Consider the following 25,882-nt stretch of genomic DNA (forward strand, 5'->3'; position numbering starts at 1 on the left):
ATCTGGTGGAATCCTTTGATGAGGTCTTTATCAGCTTTTAGCTGTTCCACACCGAGTATATAGCTGTCAGAGGTGGTCTGGTAGGCCATACGGTTTTGCTATGTTATGTTTTCTGAAACGGAAGGCCAGACAATTTCTTCATGATGGTTGCTTTGCCCTGGAATTGCTATCCTTCCCATGTAAGGCAAGTCACGTCCATGTATGTTACTCTGAATTAGGGTCTTTCCTTTTCAAATAATTGATAGTAATGTTACAAGAACCTGATCCAGTGTGCTCTCAAATTAGCTTGTCTCCCTTTCTGCTGGGTCCTTACCCAGAAGCAGAAGTTGTAAAATGAAGAGATTGAATTAGAAGATGTTTAAGGCCCCTTCCAAGCTCATAAACTCTGTAAAAATGAGATCCTAGGGTGATGCTGGGATACAAAGCTTGATGGACTGTCATGATGGTGGTGGTGACGGCAATTGTTGTCTGTAACACACACACACACACACACACACACACACACACACACACCCCGGTAATTCCTTTAAGCAGTATATTGAGGATAGTAGAACAATACAAACATGCATATTATATTCATTATTATATAATTATATATAAATTATATGAATTTATGTTACATAATTACATTAATGTGCATTTATTATAATTTTATATTTATTTATATTTATTATATATTTAAATATATTTAATCATCTATTTAAAATTTCACAGGATGTGATTTGACTCATAGTTTGCTTTAATTTTGTGTGACACTACTAACAAGGTTCTATTTTTTCTTTATGTATTAAGAGTGATAAGGCAGCATGGCATAGCAAATAGTTGGTCATGGAGTTAGAAGACCTGGGTTGAAGTCCTCCTCTGATACATGCTAGCTGTATGATCCCCAAGAAAGTTACTTAAAATTTTTGTGCCCCATGTGATTTTCTAAGATTCCTAAAGCAAGTACTATGGAGATGGTTGCATTTCTGATTTCACTGTATTTTTCATGGTTCACTTTATAGCTTGCATTTGATAGGAAATATTTTCTTATTTTTTTAAAATTTGTATTAAACACTGTTATGTTCTGTGTAAGTTACTTTTATATATTAATCTTTGATGAGTGTTTTTTAGTTCATTCATTATAGATAAAAGCTGGAAAGGGCTTCAAACTATCTCATTCATCCCCCTCATTTTATAGATGAAGACACAAACTCAGGCAGGTTAAATGACTTACCCACAGCCACATGGGCAGTGTGAGAAGCAGAGCTAGAAATCCAGATTTGTGCCATGCTATTAAAATTTTAAAGAAATCTTTTTCTGTACATTTTTTTTTTGCAACATAAATCTGGTTAATGTGGAGGAAAGCTTAAGCAAAATTAATAATGACTTAATGCATTTATTGATAAATTTTGCCTTTTAATAAAATATATTTGTAAAGTTGATAGTTTCCACTTAGAAGTCCAAATTGTTGCTTTGTGTTTTTTTTTATCATACATAGTCTCTTCTGTTTTTTAGCTGGTAATACCTTTCAACAGGCAGTGTAAGGTAGTGGATATAGAGCTGGACTCGGAGTCTGGAAGACCAGGATTCCAGTCTCACCTCTAACACATACATTTAACCTCTCTTTGCCCAGGCACTTATCTAAGACTATACATTGCAGAGTAGTTGCTGGTCAGATTTGGAAAAGGAGTTTCCTTTCTAGAGATTAAGCCAATTCTGTTCTAATAGAAACACAAATCCAGATTTTCCCTTCTTCCTTCCCTTCTAAAAAAGATCTTGAAAGTAGAATTACTACTTATTAAAAGGATGTAATTAATCATGCCAATGAATACCTTTTTCTACTCTCACCTATACTGCTACTTCTTTTTTTTTGCCCCATATACTATGGGAACAGGCTACAATATAGGAAGAAGGCAAGGGGAAGGACAATGTGATTTATCACTTCAGGGCTGTTCATAAGCTTCTTACTAGCTGGACATTTTGGCTTTTGAGACAAAATGTACCTTTTCTGGCCATAACTAGTCAGCTTAGTTAAAATTATTGGGTTTTTTGGCTATATAAACACATTTATAATTTCCGATAGGAAGAAGGCAAGGGGAAGGACAATGTGATTTATCACTTCAGGGCTGTTCATAAGCTTCTTACTAGCTGGACATTTTGGCTTTTGAGACAAAATGTACCTTTTCTGGCCATAACTAGTCAGCTTAGTTAAAATTATCGGGTTTTTTGGCTATATAAACACATTTATAATTTCCAATTTGAAGATTGTTTTTGCCTTTTTTAAAAATATACTTGGGGATTGGAATTCAGCCAATTCAGATTTTTAAGACCAATAAATATACTTTTTTCAAAAGAGAGAGTGAACTCACTGCCCCTTGGGACCAAGTTAAGTTGCCACCACTTCCTGTTGCTGTCACCATAGCTTCTGCCTTTGGACAAAGAGAGACCTTTGTGATGCAGACCCTTCTATGTGCCCGTTGGATGGTGGCACTATAAGGCTGGTGTTCCTCTGGGTCTCAGCCTAGAGGTATGGCTCCAAAATGGGGTGGTGCTGCCCCAGGCTAGGGCTGGAAGCTATACAAAGTCTATAGGATGTGCTATTGTGGCCAAGTATGTTCGTTTACTGGTGGCTGCTGCTTTGACTATTCTTGGGCATGCACAGCTTGCCGGTGCATTGTGGGAGACAGAGAAGTCCCTGGACCAGTTGTTCAGACATGCAGATGTATGTGGAGATGTTATGTGCAGCAGGAACCTCAGAATGGTGGAGAGCCTTGCCCTCCCCTCTGAGAGAAAGCTGGAGTACACAGCTTCGTATGGACAGTATTCATAATGTTTCTGCTTTTGTCATTACCTCTGCATATAACAAGGAGAGAAAAAGACAGTTGATATCCCCATGGTGGTCTGCAGACACAGGGGATGGATGCTGGATATTGTATGAAACTCAAGACAGAATCCTTAACTCACTGTTGTGCTATGGAAATCAGCCACTGAGCTGCTTCCTGGATTCAGTACCTTTGAGAAGGAAACTGGCCTGGATTCTGATGGAAATCATTCTTTCCAGAGGCAAGCTATTGTTAATCCTCAACATCAAGGAACTTGGGGAAAAGTTGGGTGACTGGACCATTGCTCATGGTGTATATCTTTAATATTATAAAGTGAATTTTAACATTTTTCACAAAACTTAAGAAATTGTCTGCTGTTTTGCTAAACATTTAATTGTCATGCTCGAAGAAAATAATAAAAAGGGGAAACATGATATAGAATCAATTTTTCAAAGTAAGAGACTTTCCCACATGACTCATTGTGGTTTGGTGGATCAATCACCTCTATAGGGTCCCCTTACTCAGTGGGAAGTCCACAGAACATAAGAACTTAATATAAATTTTCCAGTAAAGCAGTTATCCCACATCCAGTAAGGATATTCACACTTTTAATCATGTTAAGTCATTTTTTTTTCCTCCCATTCATCATTTCCTTTAAACTTGCTAAATTTAGGAATATTTCCTACTGAGTATTAGACCTTATATTTAGAAACCATCATGTCTTAAAAACTTTTCATACAGGTTAAGTTCTTAAATCTTTCATAAACAACACTTTAACAATATTTTCAGCTCTGCTAAAAATTTTAGGAGGGAGTAAAAGATAGTAATGTCTTGGGTTGGTAGACAAGATCAATCAAATATTCATTTGAGAAGTTAGTATAATTTACTTTTAATATTGACACTTATGAAGGAAACTTTCAAGTGTGGAATAATTGTGTCATTTATAGAATTTCAGCCTTCTTAGCATGCAAGAAACATTTCAGCTGTAACAATTGAAGTGCCTTGAAAACCCTACACTACCACAAGGAAAGTTTTAAATCAAGGATCTCTGCTTAAACATGTTATTGCTTTAATAAATGGTGACACGCTTTTAATGACTCCACACTTTCCATGGAAACAAAGAAGACCTATTTTTTCTAATACTACTTTATCATTTTACCTTTCAAAATAAAAGTTGCTAAAAAAAGTCTGTCATTTTAAACTTCATGTCCAAAACAGAACTGATTACCCTTTTCTGAAACACACACTTCTTTTCCAAACTTTCTGTTACTGTTGAGGTGTTTTACTGGTATTTCTACTGGTTTTTTGTTTTCTATGGGAACAGGCTACAATATGGGAAGAAGGCAAGGGGAAGGACAGTGTGATTTACCACTTCAGGGCTGTTCATAAGCTTCTTACTGGCTGGACTTCTGGCATTTCTATATGGCAACAAGAAAAAGAATTTAACGATCTCTGAATTAAAAATAAATATCAGAGAATAGTCGGAGCCAAGTTCATGATGAGTGTGTCCAGGCTACAATATATAACCAATGTTTAACTTCAAAGAATAGAGTAGGTGGATGATAGGAAGAGAAGCATAGTCACATGGAGAGGACGAAGGATGCCAGGTGGATAGTCAGAGTGTTCTTTTGGTACCCTTGCAGTGTTGAAAGAAATCAAAGAACTCTTCCATCATGTCAAGTCGATCTCTGTGATAAACTTATGGAAGGACATAGGCAAGAGTCCCACAAGAAAGGCAGGCATGAATGGGTTGCAGTTTGCCTCTTTGGAGAGCTGAGGAGAGCAGAAATTGGCATGTCAGAAGTGAAGAGGGAGAACGTTTTAGGCCTGCTGGGCCAAACCACGGATGGGTTGTGGAAGAGCAACAAGTAGGTCAGCGTAGCTATAATCTGTAGAGCTTGAGTTCTTAACTTGGAATATGTGGCCATGTTTGTTTTGTTTTGCTTTATGTTGACAACTGTATTTTAGTGTAGTTGATTTCCATTATAATTCTATGTATTTTATATTAAGCATTTAAAAACATTTTAAGAAGAGGTCATAAATTTCACCAAACTGCCAAAAGGGGCCATGACACAAAAAAAAGTTTAAGAAACTCTACAAAAAAATGTTTAGAGGGATGAAATATATAGGTTATCCCAAAATCTTAGTGCATTTTCAAGCTTTTACTAAAATTATTGGTACACGCTATGTAAGAAGACTGGAAATGTAGTAGGAGACTCAGGTTTTGAAGAGCTTTTTAAATGCCAAATGGTTTATATTTGAACCTCGATGTAGTAGGTTGCAGCCACTGAAGGTAATTGTGTAGGGTTATGACGTGGTCAGACCTATCCTTTGGGAAAACTCTTCTGTAAGTATGTGGAGGATGAATTGAAGCAAAGGAAGACTTTGCAGTCATTCCAGAGATGAGAAAGGTCTGAATTATGGTAGTGGCTATGTAAGTAGAGGGAAAGGGATATATAAAGAAATGTGAAGACAGTGAAGTGACAAGATTTGGCAGCTAATCAGACATATAGGATAAATGAGTGAAGAACTGAGGTTGACACAGGTTATGAACCTAGGTTGTATCCTCAATAGTAATAGAAAAGTTTAGAAGAGAAGTGGGTGTTTCAGAAAAAGGTAATCAGTTCTGTTTTGGACATGTACTTTAAAATGACAGACTTTTTTCGGCAACTTTATTATGAAAGGTAAAGTGATAATAGGAAGCTTTCCTAGGTTTGTATTCCAGGAAGTGAGTACAGTTGTCATCACCTGCTCAGTTACTATGACCATTGATTTGCATTGAGAATTGTACTATTTTGTATTCCTTCTACATATAAGCCAATTTTCTTCAAAGGACTTTTATTCTCAGGGGATTTGTCAATAAGGCTATTGTATAAAGTTCATTTTTTTCTGAAATTATTTTCCTTTTAAAATATTTATAATACCTAATGAATTATTGATGACCTCCCTAAAATATTACATTGTGGCCTTTGTTGGTGTTTTTTTTGCTAGTCTTTTTATATATTCGTGAGGCCATTTTTGTTGAATTATTTTCAGGATCTATATAAAGTAATTAGAGTTTTCTGATCCACTTTACTTTAGAATAACTTAATATTTAAAGGAGAATAGTAGCCTAATCACTTCACTTTAGAGCTGAAACTTAAAGCTTTAGTAATAGTCCCTGTGGAGAATCACAGTATTTAAAAGTTGAAAGAGCACAGAGGCTATGCAGCTTTAACGCTTAAGTGGACCAAAATCCTCTCTGCAACATACCAATTAGTGACCATCCACCTTCTGTTTAATCACCTCCACTGAGGGGAATCCAATGCCTTAGGAGGTCTCCCATTCCACTTTTGGACAGCTCTGATTGTTAAGAAGTTTTTTCTGACATCATGCCCAAATTTGCCTCTTTATAACTTACATATATTCCTCTGATTTTGTCTTCTGGAGTCAGGCAAAACATTTTTAATCAGCTAACATGAGTTTAGTTTTCAACTGCACACAGATGACTCCCAGATCTGTGTATCTAATCCTGGTCTCTCCCCTAAGGTCCGGTACAATGTCACCAACCGCCTTATAGACATTTAAACTAAATGTCCAAAAGGTATCTCAAACCTGACATATGCCCAGTAGAGCTCATTATCTTTTCCACAAAGGTCCTCCCTCTTCTGAACTTCACTATTTTTGTCAGGTGCTATTTCAACAATCTGGCTAGCAGCTGTTGTGGGGGTGAAAGAGCAACACAAGCCCAACAACAAGCATGCTGCCAAAGCCCAGGTTCTTTTGATCTGCTTTGTTAAGGAGTTGACAAGTTTACTTTAATTCAGCATACAAATACCATTCACTTAGGTTCAGGGGGAAAAGCCAGCACCCTGAACTTCAGAGCAAAATACAAACAAATTACAAACATTGACAGACAGACGCAATACAATTCATAGTTACCAACATCTAGGTTCAGCCCAGGAGCTCATAACAAGGGCTGGCCCAGAGTCATGTGTGCCACCATTGCTGTGGGTAAGAGCTCTGAAAAAGAGAAAGCCAACCCCTGGTTTTATATCTTTTTCAGGGTCAAGGGTGAGTCACACATGCGACTCACCCATGTGACCTAGAATCGTCACAAAGAGGCGACTTAAAACCCACATGGTCTAAAAGCCTCTGATGTCCCAGACATATCACTCAAACTCATGTGTAAACTAGGCCCACCCCTGAGGCCAGGAGGTCAGCAAGGACTCCCAAATCTAATCAAGGAAGCGAAGGTCAAACTCTTCAAGGGCATTTGGTTGAACTGAGTGCTAAGAGCCCATTTTGTTTACCAACACAGGTGCTCCACAGTCCTCCAGTTATTCAGCTTCACAACCTTCGAACCTTCAACACTTCACCTTGCCTCACCCCATATATTCAGTAACTTTCTCAATCTTGTCATTTCTACCTCCATAACATCTTTCCCTTCTTCCTACTCACACAGTTCAAGCCTCATCACCTCTTAGTTGGCCTATTGCAGTAGCCTTCTAACTGGTCTCCTTGCTTCAAGACTCCCTCTTCAAATTCATCTTCCACATAGTTTTCCAGAGTAATTTTCCTAGAACACAGGTCTGACCATATTAGTCCATTAATCAATTCCAGCGACTCACTGTTACCTCTAGGAATACATATAAACTCCATTTAAGTCTAGCCCCAACCTGCCTTTCCAACCTAATTATATACTACTGTCCTTTATTCATCCAGTGGTCCCATCATTCTGTCTTACATGCATGCCTGCCACTCCCATTTCCCATCTCCATGCCTTTGTATGGCCATCCCCTGGCTCTGGAGTGTATTTCTTTTCTCCCTTACCTCTGTCTCTTTAAGAATCCCTAGTTTCCTTGAGACTTGGCTCAAATACCACCTTCTGAATAAAGTCTTTCCAGATGCCCCCAGCTTCTAGTACCTTCCCTTACAAAATCAACTTGTATATGCATGTGTGTGTAATGTAAGATAGATCTATCTTGATAGAATATAAGAACCTTTAGAGGAGGAATTATTTTCCTTTTGGCTTTGCATCCCCAGTGACTAACACAGATTAGGTAGTGAATGCTTTTAAATTTAAATCATTCTTCCATGTGATTTCCCTTTAAATACTTGAAGATAGTTGCTATGTTCATCCTAAGTCTTCAGGTTAAATATCACCAATTCCTCCAACCCATCCAAATAAGACAGAATTTCCAGATCTTTCACAGTACTAGAATGCTCTCTGGTTTATTAATTACTTCCTTAAAATGTGGTACCAAGACCTAAGCACATCACTTTAGGTGTGGTCTGACCAGGTTAGATGATAGAAAAATGATCATCTCCCTCATTCTTGACATTATGCTTAGGGCAATCACATATTGCATTAGCTTTTATGGCTGCCATATTTTCTTGACACATTAAGTTTACAGTCTACTAGAATCTCTAGGATATTTTTGATTAAATGCTATTCTAACCCCATATTCCCTGGTCTTATAAAGTTGATATTTGGAACCCAAATGTAAAAATTTACATTTATCCCCATTTTATTTCATCTTAGAATCAGATTAGCACTCTTAACAAATGAGATCTTTGGATCCTCATTCTCTGATTCATTAGCAGATTTTATAAGCATCATGTTTATCCCATTATTCACGTTATTCGTAATAAATGTTAAACAACATAGGCCAAGGACAGATCCTTAAAAATCTTGTAGAGACCAGTTTTATAGCAAACCACAAATTAATTCTTTGGGTTTAACCTTTAAGCAAGTTCAAAACTATCCAACTATCCTTATTCTGTAGCTCACATCCTTTCATCTTTTTTAAAAAAAATAGAAAACAGCATGTGACTATTGAATTATTTGCTAAAAAAAAAAAACCTTTCATATAATAATAGCTGGCATTTACATAGCACTTAGAAGTTTACAAAGTATTTTACTTTTATTATATCTTTTGCTGATCAGATCACCCTTTTGCAGTATTACTCCTTCACCTAATCTCCCCATATTACAGCACAGAGAGGTTAAGTAATAAACAAGGTAAATTAGCCTAGGAGGAATGCTAAGCTCCTTATCTTGATCTTAAATGTAAGAAAAGGAAATTATCTTAGTCTGTCTTGGTCTAGTCTTAACAAAGTTATTCTGGCTTCTCATGATCATTGCTGCCTTTTCTAGGTGCTCACTAACAATTTTTTTAAACGGTACCTTCTAGAATTTTGGCAATAATTTAAGTCAAGGTCACTAACTCTATTGCTGGCAGATTCTGTTCTCTTCCCTTTAAAAAAAATTGAGATGGCATTTGCCATTCTCCAGTCCCATCCTCTCCTGTCCTACATGATCTTTAAGAGGTCACTGTCTTCGTGTTATTTTATTAAACAGGCATTTAATTCAACTAGAGGTGGCAAAGTAGTAGATAGAGCACTGGACCTGGAATCAAGAAGACCAAAGTTCAAATTCAGTCTCAGACACTTACTAGCTGTTTGGCAAGTTATTTAACCCCTGTTTGCCTCAGTTTCCTCAACTGTAAAATAGGTATAATAATAATACCTACCTCCCAGGGTTGTTGTGAGGATCAAACGAAATATTTGTAAAGTGCTCAGCACAGTGCCTAGCATGTAGCAGCGTTTAATAGGTGCTTATTTCTGTGCTTCCCGTACCAGATAACTTGAATTCAACAAGGACAGGCCAGGTACTCGCTATCCACTCTCTTGGGTATCAGATCCCTCATAGCAATTTTTGTTTTATCTTCTCCAGTCCAAAGATCCTTTTCCTCGATAGAGGAAATAAAACAACAGAACAACGTTGCCTGCTCTCCATCTAGTTATCCTGTCTGTCTTGGCCATTGATTCTCCTTTATTTGTGATCTTTTCTCCCCAGTGTGGTTTACTGTAAAAATCCTTTTTTGTTGTTAGTTTTTTCACAAGCTTCAGCTACTTCTGAACTTTAGCATTCTTGGCACTGCTTTTGTGTTTCTCTTTTACCTACCTTTGCTTTCATCTACTCTGCATGTCTTCAGAAATCTAAGCTGGTTGTCAGATTCTGTTCTCTTGGAGCCTTCGGCTTCATTCTTGAAAGATTTCTGCTCCTTCGGGTTTGACTTTATAAAACTTGACCATCCGTACTGCAAAAATGAATCCTTTGCAATTTACTCCAAAGTTGCTCTATCAGCAATCCTAAGATAACAGTTTTTGGGTGTTTTTAGTGCTCCTCTGTGCTGTGCTTCTCTTGTAGTGACTTGATCAGGTGATTTAACATGGGTATTTTACTTCTTTCTGCTTTAAAGCCATTTAACTGCAGAAACTTTATGTCTTTAACTTTGTCAGTACAGTGTGATACTAACACTAACCATGTATCTAATCAAAGTTTGTTAACTTTCTTGATTTACACTGTTGCATTCATTGTGTGTATAGTTTTTCTCCATCTGCTTTCTCTGCTCTGCGTCACTCCTAGTTTCTCTAGAATTTGTTCAGCCATTCTTCAGTCAGCATGTCCATATTTTGTTTCTGGAATTTTATTATCACAAATAAGACTGCTATGCACACTTTAAGTAGCTATGTGTCTTTCTTGATATCACTCCCTAGTATATGATCCATGGATTGAAGTCATTGTATCAAAGGGTAAGAATACTTCAGTAACTCTTCTCGAATAATTTCAAATTATTTTTCAGACCAGTTGAATCAGTTCACAACTCCAGCAGTGAATCGGCATGCTTGCCCCCTGCAGTGATGAGGTTTTTTTTTTATATTGGATGTCTTTGCTGTCTTGTGGAGTTGTTTTACTTTGTGTTTCTCTGAATTTTTAGCATTTAGAACATGTTTTTCAGGTGGTTGATGATAGCTTGTTTTTGGCTTTTGAAAACCATTTGTCCTCTTTTACCTGTCCATTATGGATTGGTTCTTAGTCTTTTATAGTTGTGCTGATTCCACATAGAATTTTAGATGTCAGACATAAAAAATGCTTAAAGTAAAGACTTTTCTTTTTTGTCTCCTCTCAACCCCAAATATTTTCTTCTGATTACAGCGGCATTTATTTCATCTGTGAAAAGCTTTTTGATTTTACAAGATAAATCCTGTCTTCTTGTCTCACGACAAAATCACCCATTTTGTATATATATTGTTTATATGCATATTGTCTCATTTTATAGAATGTAATCTCATTGACGGCGTGAGTTGTTTCTTTTTTTGAATCTGAAGAGTGATTCAAATCCAGGTCTTTTTGATTCCAAGTCCACCATGGCCAACTACTTAAATCCTGCTGGAACAGACAACACATTAACATTTAAATATAGAGAAAATAAATTAAGTTATTTTGGAGGGAAGGCACTAGCAGCTGGGGGGTGGAAAAGAATCAGAAAGGTCTTATGTAAAACAAATTATTTGAGCTAATCTTTCAGGGAAACCAGAGATTCTAAGAGGTAGCAGGGAGGAATGCATTCTAATGGGAACAGGATCTTCTAGGGGGAAAAAATGTAATTGGAGTCAGAGGACCTGGATTCAAATCCTGGTTTTGATGATTTAGAGATGTGATAGGAGCAGTAGCTATCAAATTCCCTGTCTTGTAGACTGGGACTCTGTTTTTCTTAGAAATGTAATGAATAGACTTAATTGGCTCAGGGAGCTAAGAAAGCAGCGAGATCAGAAAGAGTCAGTGCCCCTCATACTTGATATATGTCTGACTGTTATGTAAGTCCTTAGGAAATAAGAGGAGTCATCTCTACCTGAACTAGTGCTATACCTTGGTAAAAATCCTTTCCATGCTATTCGTTTCTTAGACTTGAACAACCAATTGGCCTGATTCAAGGAGTTGGGTTGAATCACACAATCAATCTCTGGTTTTCAATTTCCTCATCTGTAAAACCAGGTAATGGGATTACATTATGTATAAAGTCCCTTCTGACTCAAAAATCCTATGATATATATAATGTAATCCAATATCCATAGCATTTAAGTGCTTACTATTTAAAAGGCACTATTATTAGGTTCTGGGGATACAAAGAAAAGTAAAGAAACAGTCCTGCCCTCAAAGAACGTAGATTCTACAAGAGGTATACAACATGTAAATAGAAAAAGGTATACATGATAAGCTGAAGAGGAATGAGACAGCCTTCATATTCAGGTGGGCATGTGAGCTGAGCCTTGAAGGAAGATAGGAATTCTAAGAGGGACAGATGTGGAGGAAAAAAACCTAGAACTTTCCAAAGGCATAGAACAAGAGATGGAATGGCAAGATCAGGGAACAGCAAGTAGGCCTGATTTAAGTTGGCTTGTAGAATGCATGAAGGTAAGTCATGTCCAGTGCGCGTAGAAAGGCAATCTGAAGTCAGACTTTAAAGGGCTTTCAGTGTCAAACTTAGGAGTCTGTATTTTACCTTGGGGGCAGTAAGGAAGCAATGAAGCATTTTTTCATCATGATTCCATTGGAATTGTCTTTGATCATAGTATTGCTGAGAATAGCTATTCACAGTTGACTTATTGTACACTATTGCTATTACTGTGTACAGTGTTGTTTCTGTTATGAGAACCTTCTTAAAGAGGACAGAATTTCATCCTTTGAAGGTGAAGCAGTGCCTTGGCTTCATAGGTGTTATTAGGTGAAGTAGCATCCAGTACAGTCAGAGGTAGGAGATGAGCCTCTGCTGAGGGATACTGAGGTATCTATTTGTTAACCTTATAACATCTGAGAAGTCTATTGTCTTTTTCAAAGCATGTATCCAATTTGTTACAGAACTTCTTCAAAATTGTGAAACTGGGATGACCATTACCCATCTCAAGTGACTTCCCATGAGTAAAAATGATACCTAGGTCTTATTGCTAAAGATTACAAAGTGTTGGGCAAGAAGCTGAAGACCTTGGAGACACAAGTGGCTCTTTCATCACTGCTGCCAAAGGCTTCAGAAAAGATATGAGAAGTGAACAACTAGTTAAGAAGATGATGTTTGAGAACCAAAAACAATGAGGAGTGGAACACACCCAACGAGAGAGCTGGTTATAATGTATTTGCCTAGAATCCTATAAATCTAGTCTAAAGAGAAAAAAATTGAATCCCTGGAAAACTGTGTAGCTTTAGATCATCTTTTACTTTAATACGGTATTGTACTCCAAATGAATAGGCAATTTAAATATAAAAGGTGACAGTATTAATTAAAAGAGAGAGAAAGTGGAAGGGAGGAGGGGAATTCATAACCAAAGGATAGAAAAAATCTTATCAGGAAGCATTTATTAAATGTATACTATGTCCCAGACCTTGTGCTAGGTTTTCACAACAGCCCTATGGGGTATGGGGTAGAAGTAGTAATATCTCAGTCTCACACAGGAGGAAACTCAATATGGAAGAAGTTAAACGGTTACCCAGTTAATACATTCATCTCTATTCCAGTGCTCTTTCTACTACTTGAAGGTTTGCTTTGAAATGAGACATGGGTGACTCCAGGAAGTTCTGGAAGAGATATGAGAATTTGAGGAAAATTTTTACCTTACAATGAATATATACATAATATACACAGGCACGTGAATGTGAGCAGACATAAACATATGTGTGTAGAGAGACAGAAGCAATAGTAGAAACACTCCACCTACTGCTTATATTTGTAGACATTTCTTGGTCACAATCCAACCAAAACCAGAATTTGAGTTTTTTGCTCAAGTTTCCCTATAACTAAATCTCTAGAACCACTAACTTGACTTCCTTCTTCAAAGTAGACATAGAAGCAATAAATATGACATTATAGTTAATGAACTTGTATTTTTTCCAACTTATAGGATGTTGATGCTACAAACCCAAATTACGAAATCATGTGTATGATCAGAGACTTTAGAGGAAGCTTGGATTATAGACCACTTACAACAGCAGATCCTGTAAGTTTGACTGTAATTACTAATGGGTTTATTTAAATATGGGCATATGTAGCTTGTAGTTGCCATTAATTTTTTAACTTAAAAGTTCATGAATGCAGTGCTCATTAAATTAATATACGCTTGTTTGTTTTTTCTCCCTCATGTTTTCTTTTCTCTTACATGTTTAAAAGAAGAGCAAGAAAATTATTTCCCCACATAATTTTTACTTTTCTTCCAACTTGAAATAATAATAAACCACAGTGCCAGTGGAGTTAAGTAAAATTTCCTTTGTCCTTGCCAGGGCAGATAATTAAATTATAGTGAGTGTAGGGGGAAGGAATGGAGTGACAGTAGTGGGTGGGACGTATAAGGAAGAAGTAATTACAATTTAGTCCTCTGTGTATGTGTCTGATTTCTACCGCCTACTCTTCCCACACCAGCCACTCTTATCTTTCTTTTCTTACTACTTATTATGTACTTGATGTTGTAAACCTTTTATGCCTGTTAATATACTTCCATTTAACTTGGGCACTTAATTAACATTTTGTTTTAGTAAATGGAGGTGAAAATCAGATTATCAGTGAAGGATACAGAGAGTGGCAGGAGACATGGACCCAGATGATCAAAAAATTCCCTTCAGTCTCACCATTTTATAATAAAAATATCAGGACAAAAAGGGAGATAATTATGTGACTAACATTGATATTTATTCAAAAGAATACAACTGAACACCTAATTTTAACATACATGTCTGTGGGATCATGAAACATGTATTTTGAATTGGACTAACTTACCAGAAGAAAAATAAGTATGCCAGGGCTTACTGGTATCTAATTAGATACATACATTAAAATCCCTGTATCTTTAGGACTTTCTTCCCTATATATATAAAGTCTACTGTATTGCACATGTTTAGGATAACCATTTTAATCAAGAGGAAACATTTGCTTTAATTAAATATATAAACCACATAAATGGAGCTTTTTAAAGGATCCTGATACTTTATAAAGTTAAAAACTAAGGAGTTTAGATTCTATACTAGGTTAGGCATGCCAACCTGAATTCAAGAGAAAACAGCCAATATGGTAAAATGGAGGTCTTTAATTGGAGCAAGTGAGCTGCAGTTTGGGGTGCCACACAGCGAGTGCTGGAGTACCCAAGGAAGGGGCTGGGAACAGGGTTTATATGGGGTACTAAGGCAGAGGGAATGGCCAGGCTGCAGGTGGGAGGGGTTATGGGCAACTCACAGTTTCACAGTTGTTTTGCATAACAAGCAAAAGTCCTTGAATAAAACTTGGAAATCTCTGGAGGGGAGAGTTTGGGATATTTGCAAAATTCATCCGCTGGGAATGATAGTGTCTGCTCTGACAATAGCAATTCTTGGGTCTGGGAATGGGGACAAGGTCAGATTCAGCAGAGTTTGCCAGGCAATTTTGAGTAAGAGAATAATATGATAAAACTGATGTTTTATGAACATTAATCTGGCAATGATATTACAGCATGTTTTGGAGGTTTAAGACCAATAGGTCAGTAGGCTCATTCAGAAATCCAAAGAATTTTTTTAAAATTGGAAGTGTTTTGTCATTGAAAGGTTTCTGTAAAAAAACAAGAGGTAAGAAGATATGGCATTCCTTTACATAAGGAAGTTTAACTCCAAGTCCATTTTTCTGAATTAGATATAAAAGGATTGGTAACATTTCCCATAGAAAGTAATGGTTGAGTGGTAGAGACAAAACCAAATTATAGGTTATTGTGTTGTAGTGGAAAGCACAATGGACTTAGAGTCCAAGAAAGCCAGATTATTAGCTAGCCTTGACTTGAGCAAGTCTCTTCATGTTTCTGAGCTGCAGCTTCTTCATCAACGTAGTGCAAGGATTTGGACTCCCACGTTGTGTATCATCTCTCAAAGTTGTCAAAATCCAGCAGCTCACATTTCCATAGTACTTTGTAGTCTACAGAGCTTTTCCCTCATTGTCTTATAAGGTAGAAAATACAAATATTCCTATTTTACAGAAGAATAACCTAAGAGTGAATGTCAGGTTGACTCCCCCCAGATTATACGACTAATAAGTTGTATGATTTGTTGTAAATTGTAAAATTTGAGTCCAGGTTTTCTGATTCTTAGTCTAGTGTTCTTTCCATTATACCATGTTGCTTCTTGAAAGAGGGAATTAATGGTGACAGAATGGAGACAACAGGTGTAGATAAATTTTTAAAGTAGTTTAGACTCAAAAGTAAGAATTATAATTTCAAGGGATTAACAAATTAAAAGGAAGCGTTTCCCCCCTTATTTTATTATATCAGAGGGATGTTTCATGCGAACTCATGTGAGTCCCTGTGGAGTCAAGAAGGGTTAGAATCTAGGAAACTGATAGTGGAGTTTGCTTCAGATTAAAAAAAAAAAAGGCGATCTTAATTTCAAAGTGAAATGGATGGATATAGAGACCACAATACGTAAGAATAACAGATGAAAGAGTTCACAATGGATAGCTTCTGTCATCTCATGAAAGAGGGGGCAGAGCCAGCTGCTGGGCTAGGGGAGTAGAAAGGGAAATTAAGAATTAGGGGTCTGAAGAGAATGGAAAAAGTATAGAGCAGTCACTGATAATGGAATTGAGTGTCTCATTTCAATCAACTGCAACCACCTTCCCCCAATATAATTTTGCATACATCTTTGCTACGTTTTCATTTTCACTTAGATTTAGGATATCATGTATCTTTCTGAATATCAGATAAGACACAGACTTTTAAGTGAACCACATGGTAAAATGTGCAGTGCCATTCTCCATAGAGCTGTTTTTCAAGTTTGTAGCTTAGGATGAGGTTGTTTTTGTTGTAAACATGCATAGAGCCATTTGCGTGCGCTCATACATAAATGTAGTGTGCTTTTTTTAAGTTTACAACTACTTTTTTTATGCTTGGTACAAATTTCCAAAAATCTACAGGAGTTTTAGATTGCTTTAAAATGTTCCACCTACTACAAGATAAAATAATCATTATTGAAATTATTTTTCTCATAGATTGATGAACACAGGATATGTGTTTGTGTAAGGAAACGACCACTCAATAAAAAAGGTAATGCAATCTTACAGAAGATCTATTTTGTCTTGTTTTGCTGCTGTTGTTACTAATTCATTTGGTAGACTAAAAACTCCTTTTGCATGTTCTTAACCTTAGAATGTAAAATGTGAAATATATATATATATATATATGGTATTTATAAAGTTTAAATGGTAAAGACATGATACTACAAAGGTAGTTTTATTGCCCTCCTACCAGTGATTCCTATTCTGAGTTCTTCCATCCTTAGCATCAGCATTTTAAAATCATAGATTCATAAAAGCCTTGGAGTTGGAAGACATGTTCAAAATCATCTAGTTTAGCCTCCCACCAAATGTTTTACATCTAAGTCTTAAGAACTCCTTTATGATGGGGTAGTGACAGAACAAAATCAGAATTGTACCTGGGGTCATCTCTAAAAGGCCTCATCTCCCTTCCATGTGGGAAGCCTCTCTTCCATAGAAGGCACACATCTGAGAAAGAGACCCTCTTCCCCTGCTGCCTTGTGCTTTGTCATTGTGCATTGAAAATCAAAACACTGCAGTGCTGTGTGCTCTTCCCAAACTCCAGTAGATCATTTGGATTTTATTGTTGCTCTAAATTCTTAAAAGGCTCAAAAATAAGCCAACCTGGTTAAAATACTCTGCATCTAGTAACAGCACTTCCTTCTCTCGTAATATATTAAATATTCTTCCTTCTGAAATAGAGGAGGTCCTTGTTAGTAGTATCCATTATTTCAATGTCCACAATTCGGATGGGGCATTTTGTTTTTGTCTAGATCTGCGATTTCATTGGTATAGGGAATTTCCTTCTAAAAACTCTCATTCTAACCCAGTGAGGATCTGCATCTGCTGAATAATTTGTAGTGCTAAATGGTTGCCTGGACTCTCTGTTCATTACACTCTTCTACCTCCCTGGAACTTCTCTCTGGTCCTGTAGGTCAGTCTGCTGGGGCCATGCAGTGTGTCAGAGAAATTTGAGAATTGGAATGAACTACCACCTACTCTGCCTTTTTCAACAAACAGCCCTTCAGACTTTTGGGACTGTCTGCTATATCCCTTATTGATATTCCCTTTTCCAGATTAAACTCTTGAAATTGATAGAGGACTATCAGACAACACTCTGACCATTCACCTTTTTCAGTCACTCATCCATATTTCTCCATCTTAACCACAAAAAGATTGTTAAGTGTCAAATGCCTTACTGAAATTGACTCTTAACGTTTGCTCAAATTAAGCCCTTAACTTGACCTTCATGGTGTGTAGTCTGTAATTTACTATGACTACTTTCAGTATTCTATTCAATTTATTTTTGAAGACTTTAGTGATACTTTTCTTTGTCAATCCTTAGTGCTTCAAACAGTAATGTACTTTTTTGTAGTTGTACAGTTAGTTGAATACGTCCAATAAAAATGACTGAATACTGATTTGTTTCATTTTCCCTTTTTAGAAACGGTAATGAAAGACCTTGATGTGATTACAATCCCTAGTAAAGATGTTGTCATGGTACATGAACCAAAACAAAAAGTGGACTTAACAAGGTACCTAGAAAACCAAACATTTCGTTTTGACTATGCCTTTGATGATTCAGCTCCTAATGAAATGGTTTATAGGTATGTAAATACTTTTTGTGTGAATTTGTTTTCCATTTTTATTACTTGTGCTCATCTTTACCTTAAGAGACATTTCTTCTTGCAGATTTTTAATTGGTCTATTAAATTCTCTAATTCTGTCTTGAGTTTTAAATATAAAATAGAACTACCCATACTAATGCAAACAAAAGTACTTTTTTGTTTTTGATGAAACCTGTGGATCAGTCTGCCTTGTTTAGTGTACAGTCAGATTTGAAAGCATATTCTGTTATCCTTCATGAGGTAAACCTCAGAAAGTTAAGGATTTCTTCTGTGAATATAACCTATCAGTCATCCATGATTTTATCTATTATCTGTAACCTAAATTTAATGATAATAATAGTTAGCGTTTACATAATTTAAGATTTGTAAGCACTCTATATGTGCATGTGTAAAAATAAGTGTGTTTGTATACATATATAGCACCTACCTTAAGGGGTTGTTGTGAGGATCAAATGAGTGTGTGTGTATATATATATATAATTTATCACATAGGTAATATAGGGACACACACATATGTGTACACCTATATACACACACACACTCATTTGATCCTCACAACAGCCCCCTTGAGGTAGGTGCTATTATAAGTCCTTTTGTGGAGAAAGAAACTGAGGCTTAGTCAAGTGACTTTCCCTAGGTCGTAGAGCTGGTAAGTATGTAAGCCACGTCTTCCTAACTCCAGGTCCAGAACTATCCACTGTGCCACCTAGATGTTTTAAAATGCTTTGTGTAGTTCTTTAAAATTTATAGGGTGCTATTTAATACTCACGAGATGAGGAAATTGAGGTAACCTTTGTCCACATGCTCTTTGATAACTTCTGCTTTTTAAAATCCTTAGCTGTCAGTTTCACCGCAGATTCCACAACCTACAAGAAGCATTTTCTGACTCCGTTGTTATTATCCTGAAGTTTGTTGTTATCCCTTTCCCTTGTTGTTATCCTTAAATTTCTTTGTGTTTAGCTATATACATATAATATCTTTCTCACTAACAGCTAAGCTCCATTAGGGCTGTGGCCATTTTCTTTTGTTCTTATATCGCCAGCTTCTAGCATGGTACTCCACATATATAGTTGGTGGGATGGATAGATGGATGGATAGATAGATATCCTGTATATAGCTTATTTGTATGTAGTTTTTTTTTTATGATGTCTCTCCCTTTAGACTGTACACTCCTTTAGAGCAATGTCTGGGTTTTTTGGCTGGGAGGGAATGGGGAGGGGGTTGTTTTTTGTTTTTGCCTTTCTTTATATTCCTGGCCCATAAGTTCATAAGGACATGATAGTTACTTAGTAAATGTTACTAGTGGAATTTGAAACTACAAGTTTTCAGCCATTTTCATAAGAGTATTTAAAGTCCTCTGAACCTACTTTTAATTGACTTAACCATAGGTCCTGAAAGCTTTAAGGGCTGGCACTTCAAATTTCCTAGATTTGGTAAAAATTGCTATTCACATGATTTTACAGATATTAATCATATCTCCCTCTGATTCTTCATCTATTGCAGTTGAAGAATTGTAAATTCTTTGATCCATCTTCCTAAAAAGCTTCTCTAGATGACATAGTTCTTTTTTTTTTTTTATCCTTCTGTACTTGTTATGACAGTTGAAGAAATATGATGTGTTTCTGGTGCTAGCAGCCTGGGTTTTTACTAGTCTCATGATTTAAATTTTATTTTAATAGTCTATGTGATGAAGAGCTTTCTGTTGACTTTTTTGACAAAAGCAGTACAGAAATAATCTGTATTGATTGATATCTTTTTCTAAGTCAAAAGCAGTTAATTCAGAGATTGTCACCTTAGACATGTAGTTTGTAGTTTTTAATATATAGCATTTTATCTACTTGCCCAGATTGAAGCTCATAACCTGCTTTTCTGTTCACTCACCTAACCTTGTCAGAGTCGTTGTTCACTCTACCTTGCTATTTGTAGTGAGTCAATCCTCCTTCTATTGAAAACTTTCTCTCTTTCATCTTTTCTTTTAGCTTAGTTATTCACATTCTCTTTTGGTCTCTTTGAAAAGTACAAGCTGTAAGCACTCTGTGTTATTGTTACATAACCATAATCTTTTTGCTGTACTTTTTATTTTTAAAAATTTTAGTTTGGTTTCCTGGTGTAGAAACTTTTTCCACCATTACAGATCAGCACAATTATAGATAACTTATTGTCTGAGGTACTGAGAGTTTAAGTGACTTGCCCATGGTCACCTAGTTCACATGTTTCAGAGGCATAACTAATACCCATGTCTTTTCTGACTCTGAAATCTGTCCTTAATCCACTATAGTGCATACCTCCTCTCTCTGTGCCCGCATATTAATTTCAGAATCCAGCATAAAATTAACCTTAATAGTCCATTATTTATAACAGACCACAAGACTTTGATGTTTTGTGTTTTATCCCTGCTCTTTATATTTGTTACTGATCTCTTTTTTATTCTTTATTACTTTCATTCACTGATGGCATCATTTTTGGTAGAATTTTCTGAAAAATAATGATTCTGAGACACTCGCATTTCAGTATTTTCTAATGATTCTAGAATGTAGTTTATAAGGAAAAATTTTAATAAACTTACTGAGCCAGTTTTCTCTCTATATAAATGTGACTTTTTCCAGATTCAGTAATGAGAATACAGTGATGAAAGATTATTCTTTTTTGCATTTTTCTAGGTTTACGGCTAGACCATTAGTAGAAACCATATTTGAAAGGGGAATGGCCACATGTTTTGCTTATGGTCAAACAGGAAGTGGAAAAACTCATGTAAGTGATTCCTAGAAATTGTGTAGTAACATAAAGTCGTGATTCATATTTTTTAAAATAATTGCATTTTGGGAAACCACAACACAGATATGAATACTTAAGACAGAATTTATTAGTTTTACATGATATTTACTCTTTATTTTTAAACTTCTAGACCATGGGTGGTGACTTTTCAGGAAAGAACCAAGATTGTTCTAAAGGGATATATGCTCTAGCAGGTAAATAGATCTTTTTGTATTTGATTTACAAATACTTTAATGTTGCTTTTTTATGCTTGATTTGTCTGTTTTTAAAGATTGTGGAAAACCTTCTGTTTGGTTAGATTATAAACCATCATAAATAAACAGCATATAATAAGGAAGTAAACAGCAATAAATAAGTCTAAAATAAGTAGCATAATTAATAATTGTCGATCATTTGATCACCTTTGAATATAAGGTATAAGTATGGGAAGTGAAGATTTGGACCTTAGATTTTTAAGTGTCTTTTTTTTTTAAATCACTGTAATATTATTGTGAAAAAGATTGATCTCTTTAAAAAACAAGAATAAGGTTTTTTGGTTAGAAGGATTATTTTTTCCATGTGTGGGGGGTGCATTATGGGGCAGGAGGAAGCTAACAACAGTCTCTAATTTACACCCGCCACACCCCTTCCCCCCCCAAAAAAACTCCCAAAATGGATCATTGAATCATCTTTAAAAATGCACAGAAGAAAACAGAAGGAAGTTTAGAGGGAAACCCAATTGGGACAGCTTTCCAAATAACATGTTTAATTTATCTTATGTATATTTGATATACTATTATATGGTATATTATTACATATGTATTTTTTTCAGAAAATTTTATATGATAGAGATTTGTGGTTTCCACATAATCTTTTTCTGTTCTATTTTATATATGGAAGTTTATTGCTGTTCATTAAATTCAAAATTTTAAGAAGATTTTTGGAACAGTAAGAACTTTTTATTACTTTTTCATGGTATTAATTGAAACTTACCTGTTTTCTTTTTATATGAAACTCAATAGCTCGAGATGTCTTTTTAATGCTAAAGAAACCAAACTATAAGAAGTTAGAGCTTCAAGTATATGCAACCTTTTTTGAAATTTATAGTGGAAAGGTAAGTATAAGCTTTTAGTACTTACCATGAAGTTCCACTGCTAATATAATTTGAATATAAATTGACTCATTTATAAAATTTTGCTCTTGAAACAGTTTAACATTCATCATTTCTAACTAAATTATTTAAAACCTACTTAACTAGCTTTTCTGTGTCCTTTGAGACTCCCAATTCTGTTAATGTTTAGTTAGCTAACATAAGTGTATTTTTTTTCCCCAAAGGTATTTGACCTGCTTAATAGGAAGACAAAATTGAGAGTGTTAGAGGATGGCAAACAGCAAGTTCAAGTTGTGGGATTACAGGAGCGGGAGGTTAAATGCGTTGAAGATGTTCTGAAGCTCATTGAAATAGGCAACAGTTGCAGGTATTACTAATTCTTTTAATCAATGCACTCAAAATATCAAATATTTCCTTAATTATCTTTTACTTGTAGTTATATTTTATGTCTGTATTTGTGTGCTTAATATAGGAAAAAAAAAACAGATCACAGCAACTGGTGCCATCATTTCCTGGCAAATGGAGAGAGAAGTGTCAGGTTTAATATTCTTGGGCTCAATGATCATTGCAGACAGTGACTACAGCCATGAAATTAAAAAAGTTTGCTCCTTGGTAGGAAAACTATGGCCAATCTGGATGGCATACTGAAAAAAAAAGGCAGAGACATCATCTTGCCAAGAAATGTCCATATAGTCAAAGCTGTGGTTTTTCCAGTAGCAATCTATGGCTGTGGAAGTTGGATTGTAAGGAAAGTTGAGGGCCACAGAATCAATGCTTTTGAATTGTGGTGCTGGAGAAGACTTTTGAGAGTCCCTTGGTCAGCAAGGAGATCAAATCAGTCAATACTTAAAGAAATTAGTTCAGACTATTCAGTGGAAGGTCAAATTCTGAAGCTTAAATATTTTGAGCACACAAAGAGGAGATAGGACTCATTGGAAAGGACCTTGATGTTGGGAAAGATTGAAGACAAAAGGAAAAGGGAACAGCAGAGAATGAGATGGATAGAAAATGTCATGGAAACAATGAACATGAAGAGATTTCAGGAAATATTGGAGGATAGAAGGGCCTGGTGCTGCCACAAAGAGTCAGATACAGTTGAACACCATGTGTGCTTAATGGTATCTAAAGTCCTTAAAATCATCCTTTATTTCACTTGTATATATTTTTCTCTATTGAAGCAAATCACAACCCCTTGGTAAAAAGTTTTCATAAGTTGTGACTATAAAAATATACCTGTTGATGAGTCTTCCCCAAATGTTGCTAGACTGGTCCCTATGATAGTACTATGTCCATTTCTAACCCTTACTCCAAATATTTCTACCTTGATACAACCTACTGGACCATTGAACATCTCTTGCATAGTCTTCAAGATCTATTGCTGATCTCCATGAATGACTATGTTGCGTGTATTTAAGATACATCATTAGGCTTATGGTCTCTGATGTTGATACCCTTATGTTACAGCTCAATGTCTTCTCAGTCTGTGCCACTTCAGTCCACATTCTCACATAAATTCTCCACAGTAGGTCCACTCAACATTCCCAGTAACCCCACTTTAAGTGTCTTGACATTTTTCAGATAACCAGTTAGGGCCTAAAGCAACATCCATTAGTTATTCTTCACTTTCCATACATTACTAGTCCACCTTTTTTAATCATGCTTTTCTTGATCTAAATTGCTTCCCAGACGTGATTCTTCATTGGGAGTATATTGTATCCTACTCATCATATACGACTTGTGCTTCTCCATTGCTCTTGGATGACATGCATCTTATTTCTCTGAATGATGTAGTGTCCTTTGAATCATCAAAAGAACTGTGCAGAGTCCCAGAGGCAGTCTCACCACTATGATACACTGACTCAGTTGGAGTTCATTGTCCCAGCTCTTTTTATTATCCTTCCAGCTCTATATATTTTGGATCATAAAAATTATTCATCTACTTGGTTTTTCCATGTGGATTTAGGGCTAGGAGGGGACTTGAGGTCACCTCTTCCAACCACTCCATTTTATAGATGAGAGAATTCTTGTTCAGAGATATTAAGCACCTCTCTTGCAGGGCCACCAAGTGCTAGAAGCAAGATTCCCACACAGGGTCTCTGATCCAATTGCAGGTTCTTTCTAGTGTGCTAATTAGTCTGAACTGTTTTGAGTGATTACAGATTTCATTTAAGATGCTTTGTAGTATTTGGGTGCCTGATGGCATGATGCCATTTGCAAATAGGAGCATCTGGAGGACCTCACCATATCTAAGGAATTATTGTTCATTTTGGCTTCTGCGCTTAATGCTGTCCATGAGAGGCATGTGTCTCCCTTCATGTAAATAATCAATGTGTTGGCAAACAAATTTTATTATATCTTTAAAGAAAGTCTTATATGATTTTGAGAAATGTTTATTTACATATGTGGGATATATGTTAACTGGAGGACAACCATTAAGGCAGCCTTTTGCTGTACCAAATTTTAAAAAAAAATTGAAGTCAAAAAACAGTAAGCACAGTAGGATGTTGTTTTCTCTGCACCTGTAAGTAGAGATGTGATCTCCTTTAGAATACAATTTGTAAAAGCCTGCTCACACCCTTCTCAGACCTTCATTGAGAGTACATTTGATTCATCTGTAGGTTATTCTCCTAAAGATTTTATAGAGGAGTAGAAAAAGTAGGCATATGGGTTAATAGTTATTGATACTTTCCCAATTGCTTTATTTCAGTATTAATTAGGTCAGTAGTTTTGGGGGTTTTCCCATGTGTTGTTATCTCTTCCCTTCCTTCCTCATTTCAGAAATCTTGAGAATCAATCCTTGAAGACCTTCCAAGCTATGTAGCCTCCAGCACAAACATTTCTGGGTGTACTAGTTAAGCTACCTTTCCCTTCTTGGTTTTCTTTTCTTCCTCAGGCACCACATTTGGGATTGTGATGGTAGAGTCTGAAAGTGGTGGCTCCATTATCATTGAAAAAATAGAGTTTGTTAGATAAATCATGACAGAACTTTTTCTTTTTTCATCTGTTGACTTTCTTCCAATTTCATCTCTAAATGTTCCCAGAATGACTTTACTTAATTTGTTTTATTGCCAAGCTTTAAATTACTTTATCTTTCCCCTTGCCTCCTTCTCACTGTTTTAAGAGGTGATGCTGCTCCTGACCATGCCTCTATAAGAATTTCCAATGAGTTTGTATTCTAAATCTGTTATGCTTTTGCCTTCTGTTGCTCTCTTAAAGTGTGTGCTGATTTAATTTGGAGAGTCTTATAGAGTCTTTGTGGAATTTCTCTGTCTTCTCATCCTCTGCAGCAAGTGTTGGTATAAGGGTTATAATTATCTTCATGGTGATCTTTTTTCAAATGATTATCATGAACAGTTATGACACAACCAAATCCCCTCACAAAATAACATTTCTGTCTGCCTTTGGAAGAACAAAAAAATAAACACCAACTTTTAAAATTTGGTTTTCCAACAATAACCAGTGAGCCATCCTTCCATTTATCTGGATCTTCTTTTGTCTTCTGGCTTCACATATTAAGAACATTAAGCATACTTCCTCATTTCCTCCATTGGTATTTAATATGTTTCTGTTCTATTCAGTAAATACTAAGCACCTATGCTGTGTAAGGCTTTATGCTGGGTGTTAGAAGGTCAAAAATGAAAGAGCCTCTGCCTTTAAAGAGCTTATGGTCAGGGAGGGGGCCAGAGTAAATAAAGACAAGGTATTTTGTTGTAATTCATAGAG

The 25,882-nt window shown here is 36.0% G+C and overlaps 1 protein-coding gene across 4 annotated transcripts in view; it reads left to right on the top strand.

The window, feature by feature from the left end:
- KIF2A (kinesin family member 2A) overlaps nt 1-25,882 on the top strand; it is a 100,446-nt gene that overhangs the window by 51,335 nt on the left and 23,229 nt on the right. For all 4 annotated transcript variants that reach the window (XM_036761660.1, XM_036761681.1, XM_036761672.1 and 1 more), the window contains exons 7-13: nt 13,527-13,622; nt 16,622-16,676; nt 18,111-18,273; nt 20,955-21,045; nt 21,200-21,263; nt 22,071-22,162; nt 22,384-22,526. In XM_036761660.1, the coding sequence (XP_036617555.1) occupies nt 13,527-13,622; nt 16,622-16,676; nt 18,111-18,273; nt 20,955-21,045; nt 21,200-21,263; nt 22,071-22,162; nt 22,384-22,526 (704 nt within the window). The remainder of the gene's footprint in view (nt 1-13,526; nt 13,623-16,621; nt 16,677-18,110; nt 18,274-20,954; nt 21,046-21,199; nt 21,264-22,070; nt 22,163-22,383; nt 22,527-25,882) is intronic.

Source organism: Trichosurus vulpecula, chromosome 1, assembly GCF_011100635.1.
Source record: "Trichosurus vulpecula isolate mTriVul1 chromosome 1, mTriVul1.pri, whole genome shotgun sequence".
In the NCBI taxonomy this organism is placed as follows: Eukaryota; Metazoa; Chordata; class Mammalia; order Diprotodontia; family Phalangeridae; genus Trichosurus; species Trichosurus vulpecula.